The following is a 17,917-nucleotide window of genomic DNA, read 5'->3' as shown; positions in this document are numbered from 1 at the left end:
ATTGGCGGAGGCTGTACTCCTCAGCCCCATCAGACATCTGACCAAAACATAAAATAAGTTCAAGCTCATAAAACAATATACATCTGAAAAACATTCAAAACCATTATAGCCTTAATCGGCCCAGAATCTTATTATTTTAATAACCACAGAAGTTCACCTATTTGGCTATTAAATCAACAAAGCAATAAAGTAAGCTCCTGAAAAACTTACTTGTTAATGTTGCTCCCCTCCTTCAACCTGTCACCAGCAGCTCCGGTTTTTGTTGCCCGCTCACTGCCAGCTAAATCCACCAAGCTCAGTTTGCCCACTTTCTCTCCAGATGTCTAGAAAGTAAATTGACAAATACTAATACACAGTTAAGGAATACAAAAGGTAATACCATCTCTACAGAATGAGTTTATTATAGAAATCCTTTATTAAAAAGTTACTGTTTTTTCAAAATTAGTTTGTGCTGCTATAAACCAGCGTGAGAAAACTGTACAATCTTGTAAACACAAAATTATACAAAATTCTGGATACAGAGATCAGACTGGTGGTTGTCAGAAGGAAGGGTTAAAAAGGTGAAGGGACTGAGAAGTACAGATTGGTAGTTACAAAACACATGAGGATATAAAGCACCAGCATAGGGAATACAGTCATTAGTATTGTACTAAATACATGTGGTTCCAGGTGGGTCCTGGAAATATCAGGGGAACACTTTGTAAAGTGTATGACTATCTAACAATTATGCTGTACACCTGAAACTAATACAAAGTAATGTTGAATGTAAACTGTAATTGAAAAATAAATTTTTAATATAAAAATGTTTTATATTAAATCATACATTAACATTTTATTTTTGGCAGCAATACAAAAATGTGGGAAATCAATGCCAAATTCTATAGACTGGATCATTTTTTAAAACTTTCCTTTAAAATATACATTCATATTTATTTCCATAAATAAACATATTGCTACAAAAGGATATTCAGCTTTCCAAATCAAAAGTACTTCTGGTTAAAAAAAAAAAAAAAGGCTTCACTATGTTTTTTGCTTTATGCTGAAAAGGAAATAGGAAACAAAGAACTTTTTGTTGTTACACTAATCTTGCTGTGATGGCAATAGAAGAAAAATAAGCTTTCAGCAAAAAAATCCTGCCAAAATATAGTGCTTTGCCAGGGTAATTATTTTAGCTTCTGGTATTTGAAATCGATTTGCTGGGGGTGGGCATCATAATAAAATATGCAAAAGTTCATATTAAAAGAGGAAAACACAAATGTGTAAGTCAACAGAGATGTTTTCAGTGTGTAGAAGCATATGTGTATCTGGCTCTGTTTACTCTTACAAGTTTCAAAACTAAATACTCAAAAAAATCATTCTATAAATCTAGCAACTTATAGTACAGTTTCCCCAGTGCAATTTATTCCTTCTAATACTTAGCTGCTTAGCAGCAGAAGGTAATATTTCAAAAGTATCTCCACTGAATCAACTAGAGTACTAACATTAGCTTATACCATTAGCCATCATAGTTCAAAGCTCAAAAAAATGCTGTGGGGGAAAAATGCTGTGGCAAAGACTTTGGACCATCTGCTTGTATAACTTCTGCTCCGCCTTCTTTAGCTGGAGATGGTGGAAAGCTAAAACTTACATTTCTCAGTCTCCCTCGCAGGCCAGGGTTATGGGCTGACTTGGGTTCTGTCAGATACACTTGCTTAAGATTTGGAAAACAGAAGTAAAGCAAAGGCCATCCTCTGACCCTTATTGGGGTTTTTTGTGGGTTTTTGCTGGCATGCAGGAGGATCGTGGTAGTATGTCCTGGATCACAGCTATGGGGTATGCCTGGAACTCACAGCCACAGCATAGTGGTGGCCTCAGGGGTAGCATCCTGGTCAATAAGCTTGTGTTGTTCTGGAAGTTTTTCCTAGAGATTCAGTCTAGAACCCACTCCTCCTCAGATGTTCCAACAACTTTGCAAGCCCCCAAATCCCTCCTTTAAATCTCTTTCTGTTTACCAAGAGTAGCTTTTGTTTCTTGTCCTGTGTCCTAACTGATACACATGTTTAGTTAGGACTTCGAGTCATCTAACACCTGAAGAGAATAAGATAAATCATGATCCACTTTACAAATTAAAAAAAAAAGGGGGAGGAGGGTCATACATACATCTGAACACCTACCCCAGACTTCACATCGTACAAAGTATGTGTGAGGGTGATTTTGAAGACCGCATGGGATCGACTACTCTCCTCATTCATGTTGGTTGCAGCAACTGTACGAGATTTATTACCCTCAGACATCAAAGACTCAATATCCTAAGTGAAAACAAGTCACAGACATACATTTCATTATCCATCTAATATATATTAAAACTCGGCTACACTAGGAAATACATGAAAAGTTTCACTACTTATTCAGCCATAGCTGACATTTACACTTTATTTTTCAACGAACATTAAACCTCAGAGTACAATAGCCAATACTGCCCATGAAAACAAATAAAATACACTATTTTCTGTAGGTGTAAATAAAGTGGCAGCTTTGACTAAGAATTAGAAAAGTTTAGACACCATATGCTGAGTTTCATAAAATGGACAAGTATGTCATGCCAATCTTCATCTCATCTAGAAATTTGAAAAAATTTTAGTTTCTTTAATTACAGTAGTAATAGAAGCTAACTGTTAAATTAAATTAGATTACAGAAATAAGCAAAAAGCAAAAAATAATTTATAACCTCTCAAGCAAGCAGAGCATCATCTCACTATCTTGGAGTATATCTTACCAGACCTATTTTTAAAAATAAAAACTTCAAGAGACGAATTTCTGCACTACTTGTTGGCATTACTGCTAAAACAGAGACAGCGTGATGCAATACAGAAAGATCATGGGATCTTCATTTTAAAAAATGTTACAAGCTCTAAAACAGTTACTTAAACAATCTGAATTTGATTTTCATAGGTAACAATGCAGAGCTATAACATCATCTACATTATAAGGATTTAATTGAGGAACAAGAAAGATGATATGTGTAAGAGTCCACTAGCTGCCTCCTTCTATCCAGTCTCCTCCTCTTTCCAGTAAAGGAACCCAGTCTTCAGTGAGCATATTGCAGCATAGCTAAGGGACACTTCCCAGACACCTTGAAGCTCAGCCTGTCCATATGACTAAGTTTTAGCGAATGAGAGGTAAAGTATAATACAGGTCACTGGGAATTGTGCTTAAAGGGGATAGGCATACTATTGCATTTGGTTCTAGAGCAGGGGTGGGCAAACTTTTTGACTCGAGGGCCACAATGGGTTCTTAAACTGGACCGGAGGGCAGGAACAAAAGCATGGATGGAGTGTTTGTGTGAACTAATATAAATTCAAAGTAAACATCATTACATAAAAGGGTACGGTCTTTTTTTTTTTTTAGTTTTATTCATTTCAAACAGGCTGGATCTGGCCCTCGGGCCGTAGTTTGCCCACGGCTGTTCTAGAGCCACCTTGAACTATAAGAATAAGGGCATTACCACAGAGCTGGCAGGAATCTAGTTTCCTAACAGCATCGTTAGGGCCACCATAGCAGCCCTTTCACCATTCATTCTTTCATTCATTCCTTCATTCATTCATCTTTCATTCACTCACTCAAATATATATTGAAAGCACCTACTATGTGCCAGGTACATTTTAAGATACTGAGAACACAGAATCATCAAAACATAATAATTCATATTCCAAAGAACTTAAATCCTGTTATATGTAGCCAAACAAAATCCTGACATACACATATAAAAACCTTTGAAAACCATAAGGTTCTATTTTGCTGTATAAATTTTTAAAAATAATGCTTAAGGAAAACGTCAACATTATAAATAAAATGCCTCAGAGTAAAAATATTAACTGTAAAAAGATATATAAATAGGCACCACAATGGAAAAATGACAATGTTCTAGATCCATTCTAAATCCACTTTAGACCCATTAAATCTGACAATCCTAAGGTTTAACGTAAAAGTTTATCCTATTTAGCCTACATTTATTCACTGGTCTCTACTCTGTTGCCTCATGCATGAACTCTGTATTGAGCCTTTTAATTTTTTTAACATACAATCTCCTTTGAGCTTTCAAAACAATCTTGCTCTCCAATGTTGCATAAATATGCTCTCAAATGATCATAATTAATACACCAACAATACCTAACATTTATAGACATATTCTAGAGCAGCAGTCGCCAACCGGTGGTCCGCGGACCACTGGTGGTCCATGAGCCCGAAAGGTTGGCGACCGCTGCTCTACAGTTCTCAAAGACTTTCACATACATTATCCCATTTGATCTCCTCCAGGAAGCCTTCACAGACACCTACATATCCATTTAAGTTAGGTACCCCTCCTCGAATATGCATCTACCACAGCACTTAAAACCATGTTGTTTCATAATAACTTTATAACATCTGTAAGCAGCTTGAGGTAATGGACCATCTCATTCTCTTTTTTATATCCTCAGCATCTAGCACAATGCCTGGCACATGACAGGTATTCAACAGATATTTACTAAGCGAAGTGTCATTGACCAAATGATAGAATTCATTAATGAACAAAGAAACAAATGAACCTACCTCATCAGACAGTCAAGACTATAAAACTAATTTCCATTTTGAAAATTAGGACAAAGAGGATAGGTGAGGTGGAATAAAGAACCCAGAGTCAAACAGAAATTGAACAAAAGGATTAAGTGTCACTGGATCAACATTCTCAGACTCTCACTTCAATGTACATTACATCACAGCATGTCACCCCACCCCCATTTCCCCAGTGCGCAAAGACCGATGGATTCACACAAAGCAGAACCCTGAGTTTGAAAATGACAAGAACTAGCTAAAGGCAGTGATTCTCTCATATTAGAAACAGGCTTTGAATTCCATCTTCTCACCTCGTACATTGTATCTCATTATATCCACTCAATCATAAGCAACTTCACTATTTTATGTACTCTCAGGGAGGACAAAAAGCTGATATTTATCATTGTAAGGAACATCACAATTTTAGAGCTTGTAAAACCCCCCAAAAAGTGTATCTTACAATAGAGGAATAGGTATGTCTCGCAAATGTACACCTTCTTCCACAATTAAACTGTCCTGACAGCCATATACAGCTTTTTAAGTAAAAAATTATGTAAAAAGTAGTTTATTAAGTGACACTGCTGTAACTTTTTAAATTTCAAAAATAATGATAATCACAAATTAAATAAAAAACTGCTACACCGAATTACATAAAGTATGTTGTTACCTTATAGCTTGTGACAGCCAGTTTAGAAAGTCCGTCGACATAGGGTCCCAACACACTGTGCTCTCTGACTTTTAACGTTTGACGGCTTCTGTGCATTAAAAACAAAGAAATTATTTTTAAACAATAACCTATTTTTTAAAGCATTAAACTGTGCTCCATAAAATACATATTAAATTCAACAAAGCTCCAAAAAAAATAAAACCACTGACTTGATCCCAGAAGAATTTAAACCAAAATTTAAAATCTTGACTGGTAACAAACACTTCACAATGTGGTAAAATATCACATCTCTCAAAAGGGTACACTGTGGGATGTCTATTTGCTACCACAAAGAATGCCAAGTCAAATAAATACAAACAGTCTACTTGTGATTTCACAGAATGTGGGACAGAGAGCAGAAACTCAATAAATGTTAACTGTGCAAGAAAGGAAAATTACATACCAACCTCTCGGTCATGAATAAAGACAAAAGACGACAAATAATGAATTTGATGATGATTTAAAAACTTAAAATTGGGCTTATCTCGGGGTTTCCAGTTTTTGTGTTTTTTTTTTGTACTGGAAAAAGATTCATGGCCTTTACTACATTGATAGACTAATGGGCGGGGGGGGGGGGGGGGAGAAACACATACAGTCATTTCAATAAATGTAGGAAAAATATTCGATAAAATTAAGTACTCATTTATGATCTACATAATAAAAGCCTAAGCAACCATTATGGCAAAACAACCAGAACAACCGGCTGCTATGATGCGCACTGACCACCAAAGGGTAGATGTGTGCCCCCTGGTGGTCAGTGTGGTCCCACAGGGGGAGCGCCACTCAGCCAGAAGCCGGGCTCACAGCTGATGAGTGCAGCACGGTGGCAGGAGCTTCTCCCACCTCCACAGCAGCACTAAGGAGCAGCGAGCCGAGTGGTAAGGAGCAGCGAGCAGGCGGGCAGTAAGGAGCGAGGGGTCCTGGACTGCTAGAGGGATGTCTGACTGCCAGGTTAGGTCCGCTCCCCGTCCTGGACTCTGAGAGGGCACCAGCCGGGCTGAAGGACCCCTCACCGCCAGTGCACGATTTTCGTGCACCAGGCCTCTAGTTAAAAAATAAGTAAGACTCTTAGCAAACAAAGAACTATAAATGCAGTGAAGGACATCTGCCAAAAATCTAGAGCATACAGCACAGTTAATGATATCAACCCAAAATGTTAAGAATATTTGCTGATGATTGATTGTGAATTATATCTCAAAAAAACGCTTTAAAAAATAAAATCATTACAATGTAAAAAATTTGATGGTGAGATTACAAGTGATTTTTATTTTGTTTAACTTAATATTTTTTAGTGATTTGGATTCTTTTAGTAGCCTAGAATCAACCACTAAAAACTTTGCTTACTATGATGAAACTGCATAAAGTAGACATAGAACAATTATTTAACTTAGTTCTGACTTCAGGATATATTCTTTTTCCTTTCCCTTTATCTTAAAGATAATGTGTACTGTATTATCTCCTGAGTAAAACATAATTACATTATGCCCTAGCCAGGTGGCTTGGTTGGTTGGAGCATTGTCCGGTACACCAAAAGGTTGCAGGTTCGATTCCCTGCCAGGGCTCATACCTAGGTTTGGAGTTTGATTCCCAGTCAGGGTGCATACAGGAAGCAACTGGTCATTGTTTCTTTCTCATCTCTCTCTCTCTCTCTCTCTCTCTCCCTCTCACTCTCTCTCTTTACCTCTCTTTACCTCTCTCTCCCCTTTCTCTCTCCCTAAAAATCAATAAAAACATATCCTTGGGTGAGGACTAAGAAAAATAAATAAATAAAACAGAATTACATTATTACACATAGTACATGCAGAATTAATAAAATTAGTCCTTGAATAACAAAGCAAAGTTCTCTCAAATAGTCTTTCACTGAAAAAAATATCACTTTTATAGTTTTTTTTTAAATTATATTTTTATTGATTTCAGAGAGGAAGGGAGAGATAGAAACATCAATGATGAGAGAGAATCATTGATGGGCTGCCTCCCGCACGTCCAGGGAACCGAGCCCGCAACCCAGGCATATGCCCTTGGCCAGAATCGAACCTGGAACCCTTCAGTCCACAGGCCAACACTCTATCCACTGAGCCAAACCGGCTAGGGCTCACTTTTATAGTTTTTATCTATTTACTTCAACTGTTCAGAAACACTATAAAAAACTTCAAGAACTTCCATCGGGGAGACAACAATAACAACAGCTAATACTTATTGAGCACTTACTATGCATCATAAAGGTTCTAAGGCCTCAAGTGTAGCGTCCCAGTCTACCTGCAACAGCCTCTGAGATATTCTGTAATATTATCATACCCTCTTTATAGATGAGGCCTAAAAAGCATAAGGACCTTGATCAATAGGTAACAATTAATGGGCCTATATCAGAGCTAGATAAATCCAAAGCCCAAGCTGTTAATTACTAAGCTATACACAAGACACACATATAAGAAATTATTAAAGACCATGAAAAAACTGTAGATAAAGTTTAAGCTATGCCGCACATGTACTGTGGGATACAAAACACAAGAATGAAGCCAGCTAAAAACTTCTGAGTAGGTCTAGGCTGGATTTCTAAGAAAATGATGGTCCTCACAGAGATGAAAGTGCAAGAGAAAGTTCTCAGGGTAGAGCCAGAAAAAGTACGAGGGCACAATATTCAACAAGATGTGGGTGCTCAGGCCATAACCTTCCTAAGTCTGGCCTCCTTTTGTGCCCTATTCTGACTTCCATGCATCCTGCCCTCCAGTCACACTGGACAGCTGGTCACTCTCCAAACCAGGGATTTCTCCAAACATGCTTGGCATGGGCTATCCCTGTGCTTGAATGGTTCTCACCTGACTTCTCTGTCAACAAATTCCTACTCAGCACAAAATTCATCAAGCACCCTCTAGTGCAGTGGTTCTCAACCTTCATAATGCCGCGACCCTTTAATACAGTTCCTCATGTTGTGGTGACCCCCAACCATAAAATCATTTTTGTTGCTACTTCAAAACTCTAATTTTGCTACTGTTATGAATTGTAATGTAAATATCTGATATGCAGGATGTGTTTTCATTGTTACAAATTGAACATAATTAAAGCATAGTGATTAATCACAAAAACAATATGTAATTATATATGTGTTTTCCGATGGTCTTAGGCGACCCCTGTGAAAGGGTCGTTCGACCCCCAAAGGGGTCGCGCCCCACAGGTTGAGAACCGCTGCTCTAGTGAATCTTCCCTTCTCCGGGCAAAGATGCTCATTTTGATTGAGCAATGGTCTCAATGAATCACTATCATTCACTGCCTCTAAGACCATCTTTCCTTGACCATCTTCATCCAAACAGAACTCACTGTCCCCTCGTTACCCTCTGCACTTTCTGTAAGCCTCAGCTCATTTGGCTCTTTGACCTCCTAGACACTGTTTCTACATCCACAAGCCACAAGCTGTGGTTATTATCTGTTTCTTTCTCTCACTGTTACACTTCCCTAAAATCAGAATTCAGAAAATGCTGTGTGCAATGAACAGATTTCCTCAGATACCTCTTATCTTCCCCATTAGGTTCAGATATGACTGCAGAGTGAGGACAACATTTTTAAGGCTTTCTAATACTTCTGAGCCACTTTTATTTCAAAGTCTATGCCATAAATTGGGACTTTTTAACAACCTAGGAATCTTTAAGATTAATGATCCTAGAGTCCAGGTTTCATATCCCTTTGTCTCTCTCTCCACAGCCTATAAACAAACAGCTGATTTCCTCCTGAAATTTCTTGGTTAAAAAAACAATAATTACCTACTTGACTAAGGATACCAGTTATCTGGAAACTAAGTAATGAAGATGTATATGAGGAAGGCAGTATGACCCAAACAGGTGCTGCTCACCCACACTTCCCTGCCCCATCTCAGCCCAAACTTCAAAAGCCCAGAATTGGCTGCAGAAAGCCACTCAGTGCAACTAACAGCAAATCACAAAAACAGTAACTAGGAATCTAGATAAAATCACACATAACTAGGTAAAAAAACTCTCTGCTAGAGTTCAATGTAAAAAATTTTACTTAAGTCAATTTAAATTTTAGTCCATAAAACTATAATAGTAAAGTTTCAAAGTCATTTACCCTTTGGGATCAAGAAGGTCTCTGACTTTTTCATTATAAATTTCCATATAGGACACTTCTACTTTAAAACTCTGCTCTTCATTTTCCTCTTTCTGAGTTCGTTCAAAGAGTCCACTGCAAAGTCTTGGGATTAATCCAGGTTGGTCAGCTGTGCCCATCATGGTATAAGATTTTCCAGATCCTAAAAAATGAAAATTGCAGTTATTACTGTTGCTTTGAGAAGCTGAAATACATAAACCTCTTTCCAATGCTCAAAATAAATTACTAGCACTTAGGAAAATGCCCTAAATAAAATAAGAAATATACCCAAATATAATGATGAGACTATTAAGTACAGAAGCTTTCCTACTGCACGTGGAAAAGTCAAAAGTAAACATCCTTCAAGAAGAAAACAAAAACTTCTTTAAGCATCTTCAGAGTTTAAAAAATTACAAAAGGACTGGAAAATAGTTTTCTAAAATCAACAGGGAAGATCCTTATGATCAATAATACTATTGTGCCTACTCTCAACCACTAACCATACCGCAAAAAGTATGTTATCCCCAGAGCAAAGTAACCTACTACCCTTGACTACAGTGTAGAAACCAGAGTAATCTTTTCCTACCATAAAATTATTTTCTCCATTGTATCAAGAATACATATTCATTAAAGACAATGTAGAAAACACCAGAAAATAGAAAGGAAAAAAAAATCCAAGCAATCACACTCTTTAGTATAATTCTGTTTCTTTTTTTAGTAGCAGTGATTTTATAAACATACTTTTATATTTTTTTATTTATTGATTTGACAGAGGGAAAGGAAGGGAGAGTGAGAGGGGAGGGAGAGAGAAGAAAGGGAGAGAAAAGAGATAGGAGAGAGAGAGAGAGAGAGAGAGAGAGAGAGAGAGAGAGAGAGAGAAGCATTGATTGGTTGTTCTACTTATTTATGCATTTACTAGAGGCCCGATGCACAAAATTCATGCAAGGGGCTCGACCCTCGCAGCCGGGGAGGCTGTCTAGGCCTTGCAGCTCCGGCTTGGTCCGGAAGGTCATTCAGCTGTCCAGTCTAATTAGCATATTATGCTTTTATTATTATAGATTGGTTGATGCTTGCATGTGTCCTGACCAGGGATTGAACCCGCAACCGTGGCGTACTGGGACAACTCTCTAAACAACTGAGCTACCTGGCCATGGCCTATAAACACACTTTTAAACACAAGTTGCTGCTTTTGTCACCTGACACTTTATCTCATTATCATAATATCTAAAACTAATACACCACTTCTTTTATATATATTTATACATATATATAAAATTATTGATTTCAGAGAGGAAGGGAGGGGGAGAGGGAGAGAGAGATAGAAACATCAATGATGAGAAAGAATCACTGATTGGCTGCCTCCTGCATGCTCCACACGGGGGATCAAGCCCAAAACCCGGGCATGTGCTCTGACCAGGAATCTTCTGGTTCATAGGTCAACACTCAACCACTGAGCCATGCTACCTGGGCTAATACATCACTTCTTATGTACCAGGCCTTTCCTAAAAGTTTTCACATGTTAACTCATTGTGACAACCCACCCAATAAGAAAGGTTTATAATTATCAACATTTTACAGACAAGTGAACTGAGGGGCAAGTTTCACTGCTAGTCAATGGCAGAAACAGGGCTGGAGCTGGGATAACCTGGATCAGAGCCACCGCCCTTATAATACTATACACTCTGCCTCTTAACAATATCATAAGCATTTTTCCGTGAAGAACAGTTTTCAATTGGACAAGGGTACAATATACCCTTAAAACAGTGACTCCTTCACTTTAAGTACAGTGACCACAGAGGTACAGAAGTCAAAATGCTCCTTATCCATCATAACTGATAAGATGCTACAATATGCATCCTTTTTGGTATATTTTCTATCATAATCCTTAAAGCTTAAAAGAAACAACAACAGCCCTAATCAGTTTGGCTCAGGGGATAGAGCGTCGGCCTGTGAACTGAGGGATCCCAGGTTCGATTCTGGTCAAGGATATGTAACTTGGTTTCGGGCACATCCCCAGTAGGATGTGTGCAGGAGGCAGCTGAGCTGATTGATGTTTCTAACTCTATCCCTCTCCCTTCCTCTCTGTAAAAAATCAGTAAAATATATTTTTTTAAAAACAACAACAACATATATCATTTAATATTACCAGTCTGTCCGTAGGCAAAGACACATGCATTGTAGCCATCAAAAGCATTTTGAAGAATATTCTCTCCAAGGCACTTAAAAACATCATCTTGACCTAAAAGAGAGAGAAAGAAAGAGAAAAAGAAAGGATGTTTTAAGACAAAACTACACATGAACAGTTTAAAAATAAACACCTGAAAAATGCACTTTTTTTTTTCAGCTTCTCTCCAAAAAAATACTTTTAAATTTGATGAATGCTTCCAAAGACTAATGTTCTTCAGGATATTTCTAGTTAGTACCTGAGACAAAATGAGTAAAAAGTTCCCAATAAACACTGGCCAAAAATCTTCTGCAATGCTTTAAAAAGCTAATGAACTACTAATTCAGTAAACTGTGATTACAAATATCTGAAATTTAACCTTGGGACCTAGGTGGAACTGAAATTAACTATATACCCCTCAGCTAATGCTTTATTCAATAGATACTGAGTTCAAAACAATCATACATATATAAATTTCCTCTCCTTTTCCTCAGTAATTTTTTCACTGGAAACGTTTATTTTTTTATTTTTTAAACAAGCTGTTAAGGCAAAAATAGTCTTACCAGGCAGAAAATACTACTCTGGAACAAAATTTCAAGTCTCTCTATAATTCACGGGTAGCCTGTTTTACTTTTGTCTCCAAGGTTTTGAAACCAGTGGTCTATGGTGACTAGCAGCAATTCTCCAGGGACTCTTTTTTTTCTTTACTCAGTGGCAATTTTAAATTACAGGGTTCATAATATATACCAGCTAGGACAGAGTGGAAGATATTGAAAATTTCTTCTAGCTTTCTACCATGAACATAAATAATAGGGTCAAATAAGCCATTCAAACTCAAGTCATGAATATTTTGATTTTTTTAAGAAATATATTTTTAACGGCCCCGGCGTGGTAGGGACAACCCCGGTCAGGTTGAAACGGCCCCCGAGAGGTAGGGACGACCCCAGTCAGGTCGAAACGGCCCCGGCGTGGTAGGGACAACCCCGGTCAGGTTGCAACGGCCCCCGAGAGGTAGGGACGACCCCAGTCAGGTCGAAACGGCCCCGGCGTGGTAGGGACAACCCCGGTCAGGTCGAAACGGCCCCGGCGTGGTAGGGACAACCCCGGTCAGGTTGAAACGGCCCCCGTGAGGTAGGGACGACCCCAGTCAGGTCGAAACAGCCCCGGCGTGGTAGGGACAACCCCGGTCAGGTTGAAACGGCCCCCGTGAGGTAGGGACGACCCCGGTGAGGTTGAAACAGCCCCCGTGAGGTAGGGACGACCCCAGTCAGGTCGAAACGGCCCCGGCGTGGTAGGGACAACCCCGGTCAGGTTGAAACAGCCCCGGTGTGGTAGGGACAACCCCGGTGAGGTTGAAACGGCCCCCGTGAGGTAGGGACGACCCCAGTCAGGTCGAAACGGCCCCGGCGTGGTAGGGACGACCCCGGTGAGGTTGAAACAGCCCCCGTGAGGTAGGGACGACCCCAGTCAGGTCGAAACGGCCCCGGCGTGGTAGGGACAACCCCGGTCAGGTTGAAACGGCCCCCGAGAGGTAGGGACGACCCCAGTCAGGTCGAAACGGCCCCGGCGTGGTAGGGACAACCCCGGTCAGGTTGAAACGGCCCCCGTGAGGTAGGGACGACCCCGGTGAGGTTGAAACAGCCCCCGCGAGGTAGGGACGACCCCAGTCAGGTCGAAACGGCCCCGGCGTGGTAGGGACAACCCCGGTCAGGTTGAAACGGCCCCCGTTAGGTAGGGACGACCCCAGTCAGGTCGAAACGGCCCCGGCGTGGTAGGGACAACCCGGGTCAGGTTGAAACGGCCCCCGTGAGGTAGGGACGACCCCGGTGAGGTTGAAACAGCCCCCGTGAGGTAGGGACGACCCCAGTCAGGTTGAAACGGCCCCGGCGTGGTAGGGACAACCCGGGTCAGGTTGAAACGGCCCCCGTGAGGTAGGGACGACCCCAGTCAGGTCGAAACGGCCCCGGCGTGGTAGGGACAACCCCGGTCAGGTTGAAACGGCCCCCGTGAGGTAGGGACGACCCCAGTCAGGTCGAAACGGCCCCGGTGTGGTAGGGACAACCCCGGTCAGGTTGAAACAGCCCCGGTGTGGTAGAGACAACCCCAGTCAGGTTGAAACGGCCCTGGTGTGGTAGGGACGACCCCGGTGAGGTTGAAACGGCCCCCGTGAGGTAGGGACGACCCCGGTGAGGTTGAAATGGCCCTGGTGAGGCTCAGACGGCCCTGGTGAGGTTGAGACTACTCCAGTGAGGTTGGGACAAATAAAGGGGACCAGTATGGACTGATGAACAGGTGTAGATACAGAAGCAGAGCAACATTGAACAGAATGTTAAACTACAATGGGGAGCCTGGGGAGGGTTGGGGGGGGGGGGATTAAGAGACCAACTGAAGGACTTATATGCATGCATATAAGATTAACCAATGGACACAAGACACGGGGCGGGGGGGGGGCGGGGGGTAGGGGCCGGGGGAATGTCATGGGGGGGAAAAAGGAGACATATGTAATACTCTTTGTAATACTTTAAGAAATAAAAATTATAAAAAAAAAAAAAAAAAAAACGTACAAAGAAGTGGAAAAAAAAAAAAAAAAAGAAATATATTTTTTGTAACTCAAATGGAATTTCCTAAGTGTCAAAAGTTATATGTCTTTTGTTATGTTAATGAGGTTACTCTCAGGCTGCACCCAGGGATGGGGGTGCTTGGCAGGAGAACCAATCATGTGATTAGAGGTTTGGAACTTTCAGTCCACCTCCCCTCTGGGGAGAAGAGAGGAACCGGAGATAGAATCGATCATCAATGGCCAATAATTTAATCAATCATGTACTGAAGCTTCTAATTCTATATAATAAAAGGCTGATATGCAAATCGACCAAATGGAGAAACGAATAGTCGCTATAATGCACACTGACCACCAGGGAGCAGATGCTCAACACAGGAGCTGCCCCCGTGGTGGTCAGTGCGCTCCTATAGGGGGATCGCTGCTCAGCCAGAAGCAGGACTCATGGCTGGCAAGTGTAACAGCGGTGGTAGGGAGTGAGCCTAAGCCAGCAGTCGGACATCCCCCAAGGGCTCCTGGACTGAGAGGGCACAGGCTGGGCTAAGGGACTCCCCACCCCCAAGTGCACAAATTTCGTACACTGGGCCTCTAGTAAAACAGAAAAGGACAGGGTTTGGAGAGCTTCCAGGTTGGTGAGCACATGGAAATTTGGGGAGAATGGTGTACCTGTAGAGAACATGGGATCTATATGACCTTTACCATACCTTGCCCTATGTATCTCTTCCATCTGTCTGTTCCTGAGTTATACCTTTGAATAATAAGCTGGTCACCTATAGTAAAATGTTTCTCTGAGTTCTATGAGCCACTCTGGCAAATTAATCAAACCCAAGGAGGAGTTGATGGAAACCTCTGATATATAGCCAACTAGAGGCCCGGTGCACATATTTGTGCACCGGTGGGGTCCCTCAGCATGGCCTGCGGGGATTGGGCTGAATCTAACATCCAACATCCCCCAAGGGATGTAGCAGTGCGCGAGGCGGCAGGCGGCTGGGGAGGAACCGCTCCCACTCATCCGGGCCCTGCTCATCCCAGTCAGCTGAGCGTCTGCCCCCATCTTCCACCACCACCCCTCGCCATCTCCTGGTCTGCTGCACCCAGCTATAAAGAAGTGGGTCCCTAGGGTGGAGCTCCCGCAGCCTCGCTAGCGGTGCAGACTGAGGCTCAGAGAAATGGGGTGAGTGCCCGAGGGGCGCCCAGGGCAGACCAGGGAGTTACAGTAACTGCACAGCTAGGCCGCCCACTTTGCGTGCCATCCTGCAAGTCCTGGGGTGGCTCTGGTCTGATAGGAGGAGGTGGGCACTAGGAACAGAGTTCGTGGTCTCTTTTTTCCCCTCTCTCTATCCCTCAGTCCCAGATGCCCACGGAGGACGCAGCTGGAGGGGTTGACGGGAGTCGGGGAGCACTGCGCCTCCGGAATGGTGTCTGGGGAGTGGCGGAATTTGGGCCGAAGGCATGGCCTCCCAATGCAAACTGCAGCTCAGACCCACCTGCTTGCGATCTTTCATAGATTCAATCACCTGTTTCTCTTTTCATCTGTCCAAGTTGACTGGCCCCTGGTGGTCAGTGCACATCACAGCAACTGGTCGACCAGTCGCTTAGGCTTTTATATATATAGATTGGACCAGCCGGTGTGGCTCAGTTGGTTGAGCGTGAGCCCATGCACCAGAGGTCACTAGTTTGATTCCTGGTCAGGGCACATGCCTGGGTTTTGGCCTCCATCCTCAGAAGGGGGCATGCAGGAGGCAGCTGATTGATGTCTCTCTCTCATTGATGTTTATATCTCTCTCACTCTTTAAATATATATATATATATGGAGTCAATTGGTCTGAAGTACAGGTAACAACCTGAACTTGCAACTGGTGTTTCTGGTCCAAGGAGGGGAATCACTGGAACCTCTAATCTACACCTGGTTGGTCAGAAGCACAGGTAACAACCTGGACTTGTGATTGGTGTCTGAAGTGAGGTGTGGGGGTGGGGGCAGTCTTGTAGGAGCGAACCCTTAACCTGTGGGATCTGATGCTATCTCCAGGTAGACTGTGTCAGAATGGAGTTGAATTGTAGGACATGCACCTGGTGTCTGCAGCATTCTTTGGTGGCGGTGTTGGGGAAACACCTCTGCCCTCACAAACTGGAAGTGGGATCTGGACACACTTTAAATATGAGAGGCCTGGATGCTGTTATGTTTGTTATGTTTTAAATGCTATAAATAGCATTCCATTATGCCTCACTTCCTAGTTAATTTACCAGATTAGTACATCATCAACATACTTCCGACACTGAAGCATTCTTTAAAGTCATCATTGGACCAGCTAGACCAAATTGACCTTAACTTTTTGAAACAGCTGTAGAACTGCTGTTTCTCATGATAAAAGTCAATACAATATGACAATCAATATTTAAGAGTGATTGCTTAGAAACAGGTGGGGTAAGCAGTTAGGAATAAAGGAAATAAAAGGCTATCACTGTAGTCCTAAACTTGCGGTGAAAGGGGGCTTGAGACAGTCATCTCAAAGAGAGCAACAGAATAACAGAATTCCAGAGCAAATTTACAAAGAACGTTGTACATTCCTCTTCAATAGAGACAGAAAACAGAACACTGAAAGAGTAAGTGATTTACTCAAAGTCACAGAGGCAGTCAGAAGTAGGACCTGGGTTAAACTCAAGGTTTCATTTTCTCCGTGACTTTGCATTCGTTACACCAAACTGCCTCTCTAGACCACATCACAGACATCTAAGGGACTCTAAGTGGCTACTGTGTACGACTGGTGCCACATAAGGCCTCGAATACATGTAAGATAACCTCAACCATGTGTCCTATCACTCTAACTTGATCACCTTAAACCAAGAACAGCTCACTGTGAAGCTCCCATTTCCCAACCAATACAAAAACTCTAACAGCAAAGACTAGAGGAAATTCTCTACACAGTTTTTAAAGTTACACAAAATAATACTGATAATTTATAGAAAAAAACCATTAAGACACCTTTTTTGTATTATCAGCAGTTAATAGATCTTACCTGCATACTTTTCTCTGACAGATTCATCCATAGACCAGAAACAATGATCGTATGCAAACACCTGTTGAAAAATAAAAATAATAGTGTGTATTAAAAGCAAAACCTTTTGAAAAAGAACAAAACCTTAACATACTTATAACATTGGTAACACTGTTCATAATAGTGAAATAAAAACATTGTCTCAGAATGAAGATTATTAAATTATAGTCTTACAATGCACAACTAAGCACCCAATAGATGATATAAATTTTATTTCATATGGAAAACTTCACAATGTGAGTAAGAAAAAAAGAGGGGGTTACAAAACAATATGCACAATAAGATGGCTATTATACACACAAATATACATAAAGTGTATTTCTGCATAAGATTTGTATTCTTTGTTTTCTTCTTTCTGCTTTTATGTAGTCTCCACATTTTTATTTTCTGAAAGAAAACAAAGATTTCCTTAAAAATAAAATGTAGGCACTCTCCTTTCTGAGAGCTCGCCTGTGCCTTTCCCTTTCCTTTCTCCCTCTTCCTCCCTGCCCCAAGCACCTTCCTCACTCCCAAGCTCCATGGCCCTTCCTTTACCTCTAAAGCTTGTTTTCCTAAGCCAGTGATGGCGAACCTATGACACACATGTCAGAGGTGACACGCAAACTCATTTTTTTGGTTGATTTTTCTCTGTTAAATGGCATTTAAATATATAAAATAAATATCAAAAATATAAATCTTTGTTTTACTATGGTTGAAAATATCAAAAAATTTCTATATGTGACACGGCACCAGAGTTAAGTTAGGGTTTTTCAAAATGCTGACACACC

The 17,917-nt window shown here is 41.2% G+C and overlaps 1 protein-coding gene across 1 annotated transcript in view; it reads right to left on the bottom strand.

The window, feature by feature from the left end:
• The window catches only part of KIF13B (kinesin family member 13B), a 200,386-nt gene that overhangs the window by 120,111 nt on the left and 62,358 nt on the right, over positions 1-17,917 (bottom strand). The window contains exons 4-9 of the mRNA XM_070415506.1: positions 17,112-17,172; positions 11,520-11,612; positions 9,356-9,536; positions 5,240-5,327; positions 2,154-2,288; positions 211-323 (exon numbers count right to left, since the gene is read on the bottom strand). Coding sequence (XP_070271607.1) covers positions 211-323; positions 2,154-2,288; positions 5,240-5,327; positions 9,356-9,536; positions 11,520-11,612; positions 17,112-17,172 — 671 coding nt within the window. The remainder of the gene's footprint in view (positions 1-210; positions 324-2,153; positions 2,289-5,239; positions 5,328-9,355; positions 9,537-11,519; positions 11,613-17,111; positions 17,173-17,917) is intronic.

The sequence above is a fragment of the Myotis yumanensis genome, unplaced genomic scaffold, assembly GCF_028538775.1.
Source record: "Myotis yumanensis isolate MYYU_CA2020_CCGP unplaced genomic scaffold, mMyoYum1.0.hap1 SCAF_5, whole genome shotgun sequence".
Taxonomy (NCBI): Eukaryota; Metazoa; Chordata; class Mammalia; order Chiroptera; family Vespertilionidae; genus Myotis; species Myotis yumanensis.
Note: the sequence above shows the minus strand (reverse complement) of the source record. Positions and strands in the feature narration are given on the sequence as shown.